This window comes from Arvicanthis niloticus, chromosome 17 (assembly GCF_011762505.2).
Source record: "Arvicanthis niloticus isolate mArvNil1 chromosome 17, mArvNil1.pat.X, whole genome shotgun sequence".
Taxonomy (NCBI): Eukaryota; Metazoa; Chordata; class Mammalia; order Rodentia; family Muridae; genus Arvicanthis; species Arvicanthis niloticus.
Window position 1 is genome coordinate 17,791,762 of NC_047674.1, and position 17,120 is coordinate 17,808,881.

The 17,120-nt window shown below is 45.2% G+C and overlaps 1 protein-coding gene across 2 annotated transcripts in view; it reads right to left on the reverse strand.

Annotated features, from left to right (window-relative positions):
- Window positions 1-1,693: 1,693 nt before the first annotated feature.
- The window catches only part of Efhd1 (EF-hand domain family member D1), a 46,949-nt gene continuing 31,522 nt past the window's right edge, over window positions 1,694-17,120 (reverse strand). The window contains exons 3-4 of one of the 2 annotated variants that reach the window (XM_034521544.2): window positions 16,330-16,464; window positions 1,694-2,841 (exon numbers count right to left, since the gene is read on the reverse strand). In XM_034521544.2, coding sequence (XP_034377435.1) covers window positions 2,707-2,841; window positions 16,330-16,464 — 270 coding nt within the window. In that variant the 3' untranslated portion in view covers window positions 1,694-2,706. The remainder of the gene's footprint in view (window positions 2,842-16,329; window positions 16,465-17,120) is intronic. The other variant, XM_076914859.1, reaches the window with a different exon arrangement.

Consider the following 17,120-nt stretch of genomic DNA (forward strand, 5'->3'; position numbering starts at 1 on the left):
AAATGAACACATGTGCGGGCTTTTTTTTTTTTTTTTTAGAGATTTGTAGCCCTAACAGGAGGGCGAAGAGAGGAATCCTTCGGAATGTATGAGCCTGGAGGTAAAAAGGGAACCCTCGGTGTTCCTTGTCCTCCTAGGAGCATTGAGAGTGCTTCTTGAAGCTACTCTGGGCTGAGTCAAGGAAAAGTAGACTACTAGTGAGAGGGGAAAGGGAGAGCAAGCCATCAGAGGAAACAGTTTGTGCAAGACCGGAGGTGTGGCACTTTCAGGAACCACTCGCCATTTCAGTCCCAGGCCTTGGTGTTCCAAAGGGAAGGGTGGAGGTTAAGACACTGTCCAGATGAGCAGGGGTCAAACTTAAAGGAAGATGCTAGGAACAGATTTGCATTTCAGAGACTGTCCCAGCTAAACTGTGGGCAAAAGGAGAGTAGAAAAACCAGTCAGGTCACTGCAGAGCCCCAGGGAAGAGCCAGAAAAGGGCTGGGGTTTGGCCTTGGCCCTGGAGATGGAACCTGGGAACCAGAGGTTGGAAGGGAACGGCTTCAGTAGGACATGGAGTGTGGACAGAGAGGACACAGAGACATGGTATCTCTGCTCTTTGTAATCACCTGGCCCAAGACATGTTATCTTCTGACTTAAGTACTCTTGTGGGACATTTTGTATCACTTGAGAGTTTTAGCTCTTACTTTGGCTGTTTGTACAGAAAGACATTTTTTTTTTTCCTGTTGGGCTTTTGTTTTATTTTATTTTAGTTGGTTGTTGTTGGTGGTGGTTTGTTTCCGGGTTCCCCTCCAAACCCCTCCTCCCCCCCCCAAAAAAAGTGTCTCCTGTAGCTCAGGAGACCTCAAACTGGCTGTCTCTAAGGTTTCTATTGTTGTAATAAAATACCATGGTCAAAAACAACTTGGCTACCAAGTGGTTGTTTCAGCTAACAGGGTCCGAACACTGCCATGAAGGGAAGTCACAGCAGGAACTGAAGCGGAAGCCATGGAGGGGTGCTATTTACTGACTTGCTCCTCCTGATTTCTTAAACACCTCAAGACCACCTGCCCAGGGGTGGGTGGCACCAGGACCTGGGCCCTCTCACATCAAACACAAATTTAAAAAAATGCTCTACAGGCTTGCCCAGGCCAATATTCTGGAAGTACTTGTCTCAACATTTTTTGTTCTCAGTTTTGTCTAGAAAAACTTTTGGGAGTTGGTTCTCTCCTTATACCATTCAGACACAGGGATCGAACCTAGCTCAGACTCATACAGGGTCTGTGATTGTAACTTCAGTCTCTGTGAGCCCCTATGAACCTTACTTAGTTGAGTCTGTGGGTTGTTTCTCATGCTCTGGCTCCTTGAATCCTTCCTCTCCCTCTCCTTTGGGTTTCTTTCAGCTTCTCTTAAAACAAGGCCTCAAACTCACCCTATAGCCAAGGATAACCATAAATTTGAGTTCTGCATCTATGACCTAAAATACTGAGAATACAGGAATCCACTGCCCATAATTGGTTATACGGTGCTTGTACTCAAGCATGCTAGGCAAGTGATCCACCCACTGAGCTACATCCCAGCTCTACACATTCTGTTCCTATGTCTGCCCATACTTCAGGAATTCAGTGTCAACAGAAGCCCAAGGATGAACTGGCCCCATAGAAAACGCATCCTTCCATCCCCTAAGTCAAAGAAGACCAAAGGCACACTGGTATGAAGGCAGAGACCATCTGCACATTTTATTTAAAAGTAAACAGCTGTAGGATAGAAGGGCAGATGTATTCTTTATTGTAAAGACAGCAGTTACAAAAGAGAAGTAATAAATATGACATTAAGAATTTTTGGTTTTGGTTTTGTTAAAAAAAATACAACCCCCTGGTATTTGTGAGAAGTCTCAAGAAACTCACAAGATACAAAAAAAATCTGTCCCATTTCAAATCTTTGGAGCTGATGTCAGACATGGGAAGATGGTCATGACTTCAAAAGACCTTGGATGTCACTTGAGAATTTCACAGGATCACTCTGATTTGCATAGGGTCAGATGACAGCTATCCTTCTACTACTCACTGATATTACTTCTGACGATTCTTTCATTCTTAACAGTAAAGGACTTAGGAGTGGGAAAATGGCTGGATCGGGAAATGAAGAATGAGGGGGAACAAGAGGGTAGGGATTGTTAAGAATCGGGAGATGGGCAAAGACAGCAAGAAGCTAGACCCCGGTTGGTGAGGGGACATAGGCATTGATCCAGAAGTCCTCCTTCAAATCCCGCCATCACACTGGGGTGGATGACGGTGAAAAAGAAGTCAGTGGAATCTGATTAATGACAAGCAGACGCTGTCCAGAAAACAATGCAAGGGCCACAAGGAAAAACTACCCAGGACGGTGGGCAACGTGTCCTCTGAGAACCATATATGAACAGGACTTGTTGACATAGGATTACATGGGGACAAATAAGGTTTCCAAGAAGAAACGAATCTCAGCTACAGACGACAGCAGAGGAGTGAAGGCTGGGAAAGCCAGCTGGCAAATCATTTGGAAGGGGCCAGGGCCCTGGGAAGGATGTAAGCAGCCTCTGGTTAACCAGAAGCACTAAGAAACAGGCCTGGCCTTGAGGGGGGAGGTCATTTGCGCAGAGGGCTGCAGGGATAAAAATGTGAAAATCCTAGTCATCACCTCCAGGGTGTCAGTAAGGCACAGCTGTGGTCAAGGGTCAGGTCAGCAGGACTACGCACTGAAACCTGCCTTGAGCTCCCGGAAGGCTGCCTGGCGGAGCCTCCTGGCCTCCTCCTCCCGTTTCCGCTCATCTTGCTCAGCTTTTAACTCAGCTTCAAACTTACTGGAGCATGACAAGGCCTGGGCCTGCAGAGAAATAGCAAACAGATGACACAGTAAGGGCAGATAAGAATATGGGGATGCTGGCACCTAAACCTTGCAACGGCTATGTAAACCTTGGACAAAGGGTGCTGGCACTGCTGAGGACAGGGGCTTTGGTGACACCTCTTCCTTTGGTCCATAATCTGCTGTTGAGCGCTGATACAGTTGCTTTACTTGTGGCTGGCTTCTACCTGCTTCTATTTTGGGGGGTTGTTCTTTCTCAATTCTTTTTTCAGGGTGCTGGTGCGCATTCCCTAGTTCCTGGTGGTAGGCAAGCTCTACGGAGAAGCCACTTCTCCAAATTCTCACAATGGTATCACTACATGCTGGTGGGCCAGTCCTTGAACCAGACCGAGCAGTACTCTCAGACCTCATCAGAGATGGTTCTTTTGTGCATCAGAGAGGGCAGTTGATGCAGAAAGTCATGGCTGGTCAAGATGCAGAGGATACTATGGAGTGCCCAGACACACATGGGGCATCTACATCACACCCTCCCCCAAGACTCAGGGACAATCATGGAAGCTACAAGAGCCAGTGGTCAGAGTGACACCAGCTGTACTCATGAACGCACAACAGCAGGTGCAGTTTCTTGCCCAAGACCTGCATGCTTTCAAGCCAGCCAGCATTCTAGCATGGGATAGGTAGGAAACGGCCCTGAACCCCGACCCTGGGGGACCTATGGGAAGTTGATGGCCTCTGGGAGAGAGATAGTTTTCTTTAAGTGTGACTCCTGGTAAGCCAACTATATTCCACAGTCCCACATCCAGAAATATATGGGCAACACAAAGCAGAGTCAGTTAGGTTATTTTTTTTTTTTAGGGGTCAAATAGGATCAAAATTCATTGTGTAAAATTCTCAAAGAGTTCATAATTTTTTTTTTAAATGGTATCTTCTAAGTGGAAGAACACGAGTAAATGCCTCAGGAATCTTTGGTTGGGATTGTATCTAACATGGGCTGCAAAGGGAAAATTTTAAAGATTTTATTTATTTATTTAATGCATATGAGCACAATGTCGATCTTTTCAGACACTCCAGAGGAGGGCATTAGATCCCATTACAGACGCTTGTGAGCTGATGCTTGTGAGATGCTTGTGGGAATTGAACTCAGGACCTCTGGAGGAGCAGTCAGTGCTCTCAACCTTTGAGCCATCTTCCCAACACATAAAGGAAAGTCTTTACAATAGCTTTCTGAATGACATAGATGCTGGGGGGTAGTGGGCGGTAAACTTGGGTCCTCTGGGAGAACAATACATATGCGTAACCACTGAACCATGTCTCCAGCTCCAATGCATCAGTTTTTGTTTTCCCCAATGCTGATTTTGTGTTTCCATCAACATTTTGGTTCTTGGCTGAAATACAATTCAGTACCTGAGGACTTACCTGGAATGCATGAGATCCTGTGTTCAACCCTCAGTAACCACAAAAATAAAATGGAAACTTTTCTCTCAGTGAGTCATTCTAAATTTACTACTAAATATTACATTCTGGCTTGTTTTGGCACCATATATATAAGAACACTACATGTTAGCTAAAGTGCAGCAGCTCCCACTTGCAGCCCCTAACACTCAGATGGCAGAGTGCTGAGCTCAAGGCCAATCTGGATAGAGTGCTAGGTCGCCCAGAGCTAGCATGTGAGATCCAATCTCTAAAACCAATTAAATAAAAACAAATATTACATGTTTATGTTCACGTTGTGAGTGGGATCTCATAATATCTGGGTTTTCTTTTTTTTTTTTTTTTTTTTTTTTAGCTTAATGATTTACCTTCAATAATACCATATCAGGGGCTGGAAGATATAGGTCAATTGGCAGAGTGCTTGCCGAGCATGTATGAAACCACCCGTCTTAGTCCCCAGTACTGCATCAAGCTGGATGTGGTAGCAGCTGTAATTACACCTGTAATCCCAGAACTCAGGAGGTAAATACAGAGGATCAGAAGTATGTTGTAAATTGCCCTGGTGCTGTTTGCATTTTGATGCTAATTCTGCTTCCTCAAGAGGGGCTGCCCCAACTAGGAGTGGATCACATACTCAGGTGATTCCATGTGAACCTTCTCATTTGAAGTACTCAAATAAAGGCTGTGATTGGGCAGTGGAAGAGAAAGATGGGGCTGGAGGTTTTAGAGAGGGAGAGAGAGGAAGGAGACAGAGGAGGAGGAGACAGAGGAAGAGGAGGTGGAAAGAAGATGGAACAAAACCACGTGGCCTGGAGAAGCCACAAGTAACAAGAGATCTCATAGCTGGTGAATAGAGTAGTGTAATGGTAGATCTGCCCAATCTAGGAGTGCAGCTGATAGATATAATAACTGACTTATGTGTTCTTCGCACGGGCTTATTGGAGTTGGAGATTTACTGCGACAAAAGTGTGTGACCACCCTTGGCTGCAGAGTCAGTTTGAAGAGAGCCTGGGGCACACAAGACATGTCTTAATAATAATAATAATAATAATAATAATAATAATAATAATAATAATAATAATAATAATACCTTATCAGATAAAACCATTTCAAAATCCTCCTTCCTAGAACTGACTTTTTTTTTCATGGTTTTCACATTTGATACCATCTCTCGATGGCACACTGAATGTGTAGGTGATTTTAATGAAGACTATATGATACAGCCCTCGACTGCAGCTGTTCTGATTTACACACACACACACACACACCCCACTATCCTGGACCAGAAACACTCACACACCCCCTTGGCCAAAGCTTATCACAATTAGTCTCACTGTCTTGCCAACCTGTAGACAAAACCATATTGTGGCCTTCTCTCATTTCCTCCTTGGTGAGTTAACCAACTTGGACCTTTGTCACTTTCACAGTCCAGCTGCTTTTCTCCTCCAACCTGCAGCTCTCTATGTAAAATCAATCCCTTGCTGCTAATCTGCCTGTTGTCTCTTCCCATCTGTGCACCTCCAGAGTACTTAAAACCTTGATGTAATTTAATTTGTAGGCCATTAGCTCTTGCCTTTTATATCACATTGAAGAAAGCCTCCAATGCTCTAAGTCCATTTTTTCTGCATTTCCTTCTAATTCTTTTATTGGATCTTCTGTATTTTGCTCATGCAGTCCAGGATAGCCTCAAACTTACTTCATATCCCAAACTGGCCTTTAACTTTTGACCCTCTTGCCTCTACCTCACAAACATTGGTTTGACAGGTATGCAATATACCTGACTTTATTTGGTTTTTACACACACATACACATAAACACAGGCACACAGACATATGCTCCTTTTAGAAGTTTTAATCTCATTTTGTGAGTGCTTTGTCTGCATGTATGTTATGTGTACCACATGTGTATCTGCCTGGTTTCTGTGGAAGTTAGAAGAGGTCACTGGATCCCCTGGAACTGGAGTTACAGATATTTGTGAGCCACCGTGTGGGTGCTGGGACACGAACCCAGGTCCTCTGCAAAACCAGCCAGTGCTCTTAACCACCAAGCCTTCTCTCTAGTCCCTCATCTATTTTAATAGAGAGTATAAAGGAAATATGTTAAATTCTTCTACTTAAAATAGCTAGCCAACTGTTTTTTTATATTTATCTGCAACATATTTATCTACTTACTTATCATCCATCCATCTATCTATCTATCTATCTATCTATCCATCCTGGCAGTCTATTTTGGAAGTGAACCTTTTAGAAAAGACTTCCCACAGACTGGGCATCTCCCCTTGTCTGTCTGTCTGTCTGTCTGTCTGTCTCAGACCTCTCTCCAACTTTTTGAGACAGGGTTGGGCTGGCAACCTGTGATCCTGATGCCTCAGCTTCCCAAGTGGCTAAGCTTAAAAGCCTGTCCCACTGGGCCCAGCTGTCCTCAGAACCCTCTGTTGACAGTTCGCTATTGTTCCTATATTTCCCGTCACTCAGCTCCTTCATGGAAGACATCCATTCCTCTCTTGTTTGACATGCTATTTCCATGGCTGCCGTGTTTGCCCTCACCCACCCCCACAGGATTTAATATCACTTGATACCCTGTTTAAGCACTGTTTTAGGGGTATGAGGTAGAATCCAGTGGCCACTTGTGTGCTTAGTATGCATGAGACCATGAATTCAAATCTGAAAATCAGAAAATGGGTATAAATTTCTTTTTAATTAAATAAATTCTTTTAATTGAAATTTGTCTGGAAACAAAGTCAGGAAGATTACAGACTTGAGGCCAACCTGGGCTGCATATGAGACTCAAAAATTTTTAATTCATTCATTAGTTAAATTTCTTTTAATTTTCTAATGAAATTTATTTTAAAATGATGAGTATGCATATATCTGGGTGCCTGTGGAGCTGTAGCAACAGATGGTGGTGAGTCACATGATGTGGCTGTGAGTCACAAGGTGTGGTTTGAGTCATGTGATGTGGTTGTGAGTCACGAGGTGTGGTTTGAGTCACGTGATGTGGTTGTGAGTCATATGATGTGTTGGGACCTGAACTCAGGACCTCTAGAAGAGCTGCTCTTAACTGAGACACCTCTTTAGCCCCCAATTTTCTCACTATTTAATTTGTTATTGTGTGTTACATTTACACCTAGAGCGAATCTCCTTGGATATTATAATTATATTCTATTTCTTGTCACCCTAAGATCTCTGAAGAACTGCATTATAGGTATGTACCATCCCCCATGGCCCTGATTTAAGATTCTCATGGCTACATTTTTCTTTTTAAATTTTATTCAAACATTTTTCTCATTCACTGTATTTTGACCCTCTTCTTCCCCCTCCTAAGTACAATACTTGATATAAGCATTTTTTTCTTTAGCTGGCTGCAGTGGTGAATAGCCTTTATTCATCCCAGCACTCAGGAGGCAGAGGCAGGCAGACCTCTGTAAGTCTGCGGGCAGCCTGCACCACACAGAGAGTTCCACACCAGCCATAGCTACATAATGAGACTGTCTCAAAATAAAAAGCAAGACTTTTGATGGCCTTTCATTCTTATCTGATTTTGTTCTCAAAATCAGTGGCTTCAGAAAATGAACATGACATGACCTGCTTTGCACCTGATCACCTTCTTTTGTTTTTGTATTATGTTATATATAATCTTTAATTATTTATTACTGTCTATGTTTTTGTAACACTGAATACCAAGCTGTGGGTGCAGCCAATAACAGAAGAGTATATTTTGCAAGAATAAAGCCCTGGATTTGATCCTCAGCACTTAAAGAAAATAAAATACCTCACCATGTGTGTTTGTGTACAAATTTAATTGTAGAACTCGGGAGATAAAGGCAGGAGAATTACAAATTTGAGGCCAACCTGGGCTACATATGAGACTATTTTTAAAAAACTACTGAAATGAAATTAAAACATAATAAATTTCTAAATTCCTCAACACTTAGCTGTATTAAAATATATGGGGGATGTACATAGGTTTGTGCAAACAGAAGCCACTTCATGTATGTATACATGAGCATGCACGTGCGTACACACACATGCAGAGGCCAGAAGACCCTTGACTGTAGTTCCTCGGATGTTCACCTCATTTTAGCCTGGAGCTTCCTAAGTAAATAGGCTAGCTAGCTGGCTGGCTGGCTGGGGAGCCCCAAGGATCCAGATATACCACTATGCTTCTTTTTCAGGTAAGTTCAGGGCTCGAATTTGGGGTCCTCATGCTTGCAAGGTAAGTGCTTTGCCAAGTACACTATCTCTCCAACCTTACACACTACTTTATATTGTGGGGTCTAGAACCGACCCCTTTGTGTACACAAAGGCCAACTATACCTTTACATCCCAGCTGCACTTTTGCCTGGCACACCGTCTCTCTGCCACCACCACCCCCTCACCAAGGTCCACCCTCACTGCCACGATTTAGAATCCCATGCTTCCAAGCTGAGGAAGCATGTCTTCAGTATGGAGAGGAAGCTTAGTGATTAAGACCACTTATAGATGATCAAGGTTCAGTTCCTAGCACCTACATGACAGTCTCAAACCACCTGATCCTCCAGTTCCAAGGACTCCAGATACCTTCTGGCCTCTGTAGGCATGTGATGCACATACATGAATGCAGGCAAAAGATTCTTACACATAAAAACAATAAAAAACACCTTATAAGGATCGTGGCTAGAACCACTGGGACTTGGGATTTCCAGCCAGAGCTGGGTCTTCACTGAATTTCTTTCTCATCTCTCTCCTCACAATGATCACTGATCCCTTCCATCTCTTCCTCCTTCAACTGGAAGAAAACAGATATAGTCTTTCCACTATCTCAAGGAATGCTGGACCTACAAGCAACTGGCTTGTAACTGCTCAGAAACCAACATCTTCATTCCTAGAATTTCTATGAGCCGTTTATAAAACTAGTCATTACAAAATTTTAAATCGAACGATGAATCTGTAATCAATTGCACCAACATCTGCCGGGCCTGTGTCTCCAGAGTGGGAATGCTGGGTGATGATTTTATGACTGTGAACAGCTTCCTGGCTCTACCTGCATCCACGTTCCACCAAGGACTCGAACTCAATCTCAGTGTGAATATTTACACCATGGAAAACAGCCAATACCACACAGTTGGCCTTCACTGTCTCTGTCTACACAATCTGGTCATTATGAGCCAGGAAAAAATCTTAAGAATGCAGGTGAAACTTTAAATTGTCTGTGGCCTTTGCGTCATGAAATGTCCTGAGACAGTGAGAGAGGATGACTTCTTGGAACTTGAAATCATCAACAAGAAATTGCTTAGTACGTCAAGCAATGAAGTTGAAGTTTTTTTCCTCCCCTCCTCCCTCTCTCTGTGTCTCTCTCTCTTTGTTGTTGGTGCATGCATGTGCGTGTACGCGTGTGCGAGTCTCTCTGTGTGTGTAGATGTCAGAAGACAACCTGGCCAGGAGGTGGTGGCACACGCCTTTAATCCCAGCACTTGGGAGGCAGAGGCAGGCGGATTTCTGAGTTCGAGGCCAGCCTGGTCTACAGAGTGAGTTCCAGGACAGCCAGGGCTACACAGAGAAACCCTGTCTCAAAAAACAAAAACAAAAACAAAAAACAAAAAAAAAAAAAAAAAAAAAAGACAACCTGAAGTGTTGGTCTTCACCTTCACCTTGTTTGAGACAAGGTTGCTTTCTTACTCATATCCCTGTGTCCAGGCTAGCTGGTCTGCTAGCTTCTGGGGACTGCTTCTGTCCACCTCCCTTCTTGCCACAAGGAAACTTGTGTTAACATGTCCTGCTTCACAAGGGTTCTAGCAATCTGAACTCTGGCCCTCCTGAAGCAAACACTTTAACCACTGGGTTATCTCTTAAGCTACTCCCCTTCCCAGTTTCAAAACCCACCAGTCCCTGAGCTCAAAAACACACCAATTCCTGACTTCAAAAAACCCACCAATCCCTGGGCTTGCTAAGGCTCAGGGACTTGAAATCTCACCAATCGCCTCTCTGGAAATTTCCGCCCTGAAAAAGTCCTCCTCCAAGAAACCCTATATAAGCCTGTCTCTTGCTCAGTTCCCGGATCTTGCCTGAAACACCCTCTTTGTCTCCTAATCAGTCTCTTGTGGGAGGTTTCTTGTATGATGTGACTTAGTGGTGTTCCTTGGTTCCTTGACTGCCCCGGTACCTTTCTCCTCAGAACTGTAACACTCAGCCCCTTTGAGATATAGTCACTATGTAGCTCTGACAGTCCTGGTACTTGCTTTACAGCCCAGGCTAGTCTCAATCATGCTGCAAATTTCCTGCCTCAGCTCCTTAAGGACTGGGATTACAGGCATGGACCATCACATCCAGCCTGAGAATTCATTCTTTCACCTTTTTCTTTATGAATTATCTCAAACTATAAACTAACACTCATATTGGACCTAATTTTTTAATATTCTATTTTAATGTGCTTAGGTATAAAAATACCTTCAAGTCTGTGCGCCACATGCATGCGTGGTACCCACAAAGGCCAGAAGACTTTGGTAACCCTGGAAATGGAATTACAGACAATTGTAAACAGCCATGTGGGTTCTGGCAATCAAACCCAGGTCCTCAGGAAGAGCAACCAGTACTGCTAACCACTGAGCCATCTCTCCAGTCCTAGAAACTAGTTTTTTGTTTGTTTGTTTGTTTGTTTGTTTGTTTTGTCCATGGCAACCACAGTCTGGCAATAGATGCAAGAGTCCAGCGGGGTTGGGGGAAGGGGGGAGAAGCTCCTTCTCTGGGGATCAATCTCTGTGGATCAATGGCTACTTGGAATATGACAAAGGATATAAAGGATGTTGTTTATGGAATTTAAAACAAACTTGGTGTTTATAACGCAGGGCTTCCTGTAGTCCAGGACTCAGCTAAACGCTGTAGTGGACCTGGGCCTTGAACTCTTAAACTTCCTATCTCAGCTTCCTGAAGGTTAGGATTACAAGATGATAGTTTGTTGCTAAATGTTTACCAAGGAAACAATGTCTAAGCTTCAACATCCTTATCTTCAATGTGGGACAAACTGTTGGGTCTGTTGGCAAATGCCTGTTTTTCCTAGCAACCTGGCAGTGATGGCAGGATGATTAAAAGTTCAAGGTCAGCCCACACTACGGGTGACTTCTTAAGTCAAACATAAAAAACGCGAGCTTGTGCGTGCACACACACACACACACACACACACACACACACACACACACTCGCGCGCACGCACACCAACCCAAATGGGACAATAACACCTACCTCCAGGGAATTGGTATGTGAACCTGAAGCATTCAAAGATATCTGACCAGGCACCAACTCTCCCCTTCCTCACCATTCCTAGCTAGGACAGCAGGAGAGAGATTTGCCAACTCTTCACCCAGGCAGAAATCTTTCGTCTCCTGCATCACAAAAGTCCATCTTGCCTCTGGGTTCTAAAGCCCACCCCTGATGATCTCACCTCTGGGCTCTATAGCCCACCCCCGACCCTAACTCCCTACTGTATGTACTATCTTCTCAATCATCTCGCTTTTTTTTTCTTTTCTTTTTTCTTTTTTTTTTTTTTTTTTGTTTTGTTTTGTTTTGTTTTGTTTTGTTTTTCGAGTCAGGGTTTCTCTGTATAGCCTTGGCTGTCCTGGAACTCACTCTGTAGACCAGGCTGGCCTCGAACTCAGAAATCCGCCTGCCTCTGCCTCCCAAGTGCTGGGATTAAAGGCATGCGCCACCACCACCCGGCCATCATCTCGTTTTTTTATTTCTTCATTTCCTAGACAATTTCCCCCTGATGTGATCACATGCTGACCTCAATCAGAGGCTGCAAAGTAAACAAATTTTTTTTTTTACCTAACCCCAAGCTACTGTCTCACCTGCCCTGGTATCTGCAATAGAGACTTGGCTCTCAGGGCTCTTCCTACCAGGTCCATTCTAGTCCTATCCCAGCGCAATCGGTCCAACAAGGTGAATTTGATCCCTTAAGCATCTCTACTGAGGGCTGGCCAGATGGCTTGCTGCCAAATTTGACAACCTGAGTTCCATCCATAGGACCCACATGGTGGAAAAACGGAATTGCTAGGAATGGAGAGATAGCTCAGAGGTTAGGAGCACACACACTGCTCTCTTCCAGATGGACCTAAGTCCAATCCCCAGCACCCACACCAAGAGGCTCAAAGCCACCTCTAAGTCCAGAGACATCTGACAACTCTTATTTCTCTGGGCACCTGTAGTCATAGATAGCCCCATACTCCCAACACAGACATAGCCATACACATAACTAACAAGAGATTAAAATGAAAATTAAAAAACCCAAACTGCTTTTGTCCAGCAAAGTAGTATTTTTCTCCAGCATTCCTTTGGGCCTCTGATGACCCGTCTTCCCTGAAGACTTAAATACAAGTCTTCCCCACAGTCCAGTTCCCACTAAGATCTACTTTCCTGCTGGCTCAGCATGTGCTTGGGATGATGGCGCCCATCATCCTCGGCGTTCCTGGGTACCCATAAATCATATTTCCTCCTTCATCTTTCCTATGGGAAGCTCACCTGGCGTGTGGAGTCTGGGCCCACCCCTGGCCCCAGGAGGGGACTATGAAGACAGCTATGTTCCAGTCATTGCTAAAGGCGGGTAAAGAAAATGGAAGAACTGCTTCATGATCTATTCATACACAAGACACACAGTTTCATAGCCTCCATGTGGCCATGACTGGAGGACTGCTTGCAGCCATCACCATACCCACCAAATTGGTGCATATCTCTACTGTACCTGAAGTTACCTTGGACTTGACACCAAAGGCCAGTTTATCACTTCCCCTCCTCAAACCACTCCCACTTGGAGGAGGGGCTGTCTTGATAGAAAAAAAAAAAAACTCAGCTCTCCTCCTCAGTGCACACTTCCGATTGGTCTTCCCAAGTTCCCAATAAGGTAGTCACGAGCACTGCAGTTCTAAAGTTGTATGTCATTATATTGTCCCTGGTTCCACTGTCACAATGTTTGACAACCGATACCCCTCCCCGTACACGTGTAGAAACCTCTCCTAGAGCATCTGTCCTAGGTCAGACCTGCACAAACAGCTCAGAGGGCACTCCAGCCCCTGCAGCTGTGTGCTAGACCATCTTGGCTGCACTTGAAGCCGCCTGCAGTGCTGGATCAGCCACAGGTTTCCTGACAACTCAGCCTCTCCACACACACCCAAAAAGCTTTTAGAGAGACTTGGGTTGGGCCTGGAAGGCCAGTCTACAGGTGTCCTCTCAGCCTGGGGGATACATCTAGGGACCATCTGCTCTCAGGAGTCACCTACCTCATGACAAAGGGGAAGAAGTGTGGCCCTGTTCCTAGGTCTGCACACTTGCACCTCGGCTTGCATTCCCAGCTATGGTGTCAGCCCTGCCTGCTCACACACTCCCATGTTCTCCCAGCCTCCAGGACTCCTGGCCTTCGGGGCCTTGGAGCCTGCGCTTGCAGTTCCCATGACTAGAACGCCTCCCCTTCCTTGATTACAAGGTGAATCCCCATTCATCTCAGAACATCTGTCACCAGTGTCATCTCCTTTATGGCCTCTCCCAAGTCCGAGTGGTGCTTCCCTCCATTCGTCATTCATGCAAAACGCTTATTGAGAGCCATTACACACCGGGCGCTGTAATTACAAAGATAACACGCCCACTCTGCCTTTGAGTCTTGCTGGGGAGGCAGACATATAAACACGGCGAGCAGGAAAAAGTTTATTGTTTTTCTTTTTCTTTTCATCTCTTCTCCTTATAAAAACAAAGCACACTAATTCTCCGACACTCTGAAAATATAAAATGAGTCCCTTGACGTAACTACTACTAATACTTTCATATGTAATTATCTAGGCTGCCTTTGGTATTTTAAACCAAGTGTCACACGCATTATTTTGCTTGCTTTATTTTGGACATCTGTCTACACATATCACACAGCGTTGCCTCGATCTTTGATGGCTGCAGAGTGAGCAAACGCGTGTCTCTCTGGTAATGGAAGTTTAGGTTGTGTTTCCTTCTACCTCAACAGCATTATAGGAAAATTCCTGCCAGGAGCCCCAGCACACCGGGAGACATTCCAAAGGCAGAATATTAACTGCTCTGCAGACAGATCAGTGGATACTCTTCCTGCAAGTGTCTGAGAGCACTCTGAACAGATACAAAACAGTGCCATTTACACATGGAATACAGGCACTCAGGAGAGGAGCCTTTTCAGGCCTGGTTAGCCATGAGTGAGCTGCCCTAGGCAAAAGGAGCTACAGGTTCTGAGAATTGGCTGTGAACATTTCCAGCAACGTCTCAGGGACTGGATGAGGCTGGAGTGGGGATCACAGGCGAGTCTCGACTGGTCCTGCATGCCTAGATGACACAGTCACAGGGACTCATGGGCTTCACCTACAGCACTTGGCCCAGTGCACCATGGCAGTGAAGTGCCTGCTTCTCTCGGGCCTCAATCCTAAGCCCCTTCCCAAGAAGTCTCAAGAGATTGCAAACGTGATGGAGCTGATGGCCAGAGAGGCTCCGTCGCAGTAGAAGGAACCCCTTCCTCATCTCGACACCCTTTGTCGATGAGTCAGTCATGGGCTTTCCTCCCCCTACTGTGCAGGCCCCCTGAGGAAGGCAATGTTCTGTCCCCTCTTCCTGAGTTTCAAAAGTCAATGCACTGGCTGATCTTTGCCAACAGTGTCTATCCCTGAGCTGCATCACAGACAAGTGAGAATTAGGTCCTGTTTTGAGCTCTAAGCAGGCCAGGATGTCACCAAGGTCATCCTGGCCTTGGATAAGCTCCTGGAAGGAACTCAAAGTCTCCCAGAGGCTGGAAACTGAAGAAGCATGCAGTCCCAAAAGCTAGGATGACATGCTGGCTGCTACCTGTGTGGTACAAATGGAAGCAGGATCAGAGTGACCATGAGTGCAAGAGTCAGATGTGCTCTTGGGGGACCAACCTGTGGAGAGCATGTGACCGTCTCACTGTACCCTTACCCTGCTTGGCAGCAGGTGTTGAGGGCTCTCTTGTCTGTGTATCTACAGGTATGCTTTGCAGAGACAAGGATGCAGCAGCTAGGTTTGAGGAAGTACCTTGGTTTTCAGTGACTATGAACTCACAGGGCTGTGGGGCCTTCCCACCTCTGGACCACTTTCAATGAAGCAAACACTGATGTGGGGCAGGCCACCCTGGCACCCTTCTCTGACCCCTCTCCTGCTGGTCTCTGGTCCATATATTACTTTTAAAGATTTAGTTTTAACAATATTTATTTTAAAGTGTGTGTGTGTGTGTGTGTGTGTGTGTGTGTGTGTGTGTGTGTGTGTGTGTATGTCCACAGAGGCTAGAAGAGGGTGTCAGATTCCCTGGATCTGGAATTAGGAGGAGTTGGGAGCTGCCTAGTATAGGTGCTAGGAACCAACCTCCAGTCTACTGCAAGAGCAGCGTCTCCCCAGCCCTCCGCCACAGATGTTTAAGATGTGAAAAATAAAATGGTGGGCAGCAAGCGGCAGAAGCAACTCAAGTGGTTGTAGAGATAGAAAGGGACCCTTAGGTGAAGTTCAGATGGAGAGTATGTCTTGGAACCTGAAACCCACAAGCCCTCCGGAGCCTGTGAGCAGGTATCTTCCATACTGCTTCTGTTTTCCAGATGGTGGGAGGATATACTCTTCTCATCCCTCAGTACCTGCATGGATTATACAGCCTTCCTTGTCCTGAGGGAGCTAATGGGTCCCTGGATAGGAAGTGCCTGTCACACATGGTCTCATTATGTAGCCCATCCTGCCTCAGCCTCCCTGAGTCCGGGAAGGCTGACAGACCAATTGTTACTCTGTCTTTTTTTTTTTTTTTTTTTTTTGAAACTGGAAAGACAGGTGTAGGTGTTGGGAACCAAACGTTTGTCCTTTTGGTTGTGAGTCTAGCCTCTAAAAGCCGAGCCATCTCTCTGGCACTGGCTGTTATTTCAGTTTTCCTTTTATTTTTAAACGATTCTTTATAATGTCTTTACTGTCATTACAAACTTAACATTAAAAAATGTTAACAGCACAATAAAAAAAAAAAAAAAAAAAAAAAGGAAGTGCCTGTCACAAGGGCAGGGTCAAGGAAGAGTGGTGGCAGGGTGGCAGGGTAGGAAAGGGGACACATGCTCACCTTGGCTTCGAAGAAGTTCTTGGCACCTCTGACACCCTCCAGGGCGACATCAATCTCGGAAAACTTGGCCAGTGCCAGCAGTCCACTGTCCTCCTGCAGCTCCCCAGCAGCGGCCTTGTGGAAAATGAGCAGGAACTGTAGGAGGGAGAAGAGTACAAAAGGGTTTTTACTGGTTTACTATTCAGTCACTGAAACATCCATAACAATCCCTCTAGCCTGAGGACATGACATTCTGCCCACGCATTTGAAAAGGGTAGGTTTCTGCAGGGTGGTGGTGGTGCATGGCTTTAATCCCAGCACTAGGAGGCAGAGGCAGGAGGAGCTCTGTGAGTTTGAGGCCAGCCTGGTCTACAGAGTAAGTTCGAGGCCAGCCAGGGCTGTCTCAAACAGAGAAACCCTCAAAAAAGAAAAAAAAAAAAAAAAAGGAAACAAAAAACAAAAACAAACGAAAGAAGGAAGAAAAGAAAAAAGAGGTGAGTTTTTAAATTTTTTTAACTAAATGTGTATGGGGGGAGGATGTGCGTGTGTGGGTGCAGGTGCCCACAAACTTCAGAAGAGGGCGTTGGAACCCCTTGAGCTGGAGTTCCTGGCAGCTGTAAGCTGCCTGATATGGGTACTAGGAACCAAACTTGGATCTCCTGCATCAAGCCCTCTTAGCCATTTCTCCAACCTGGAAAAGGATGCTATGTCTGTACATATGTGGAGAACTGTTTCGTCTGTTACCAGGTCATCATAAGCAAAAACATGGAGTTAAGGGCATAGCTCGGTAGAAAAGCACATACTTACAATAT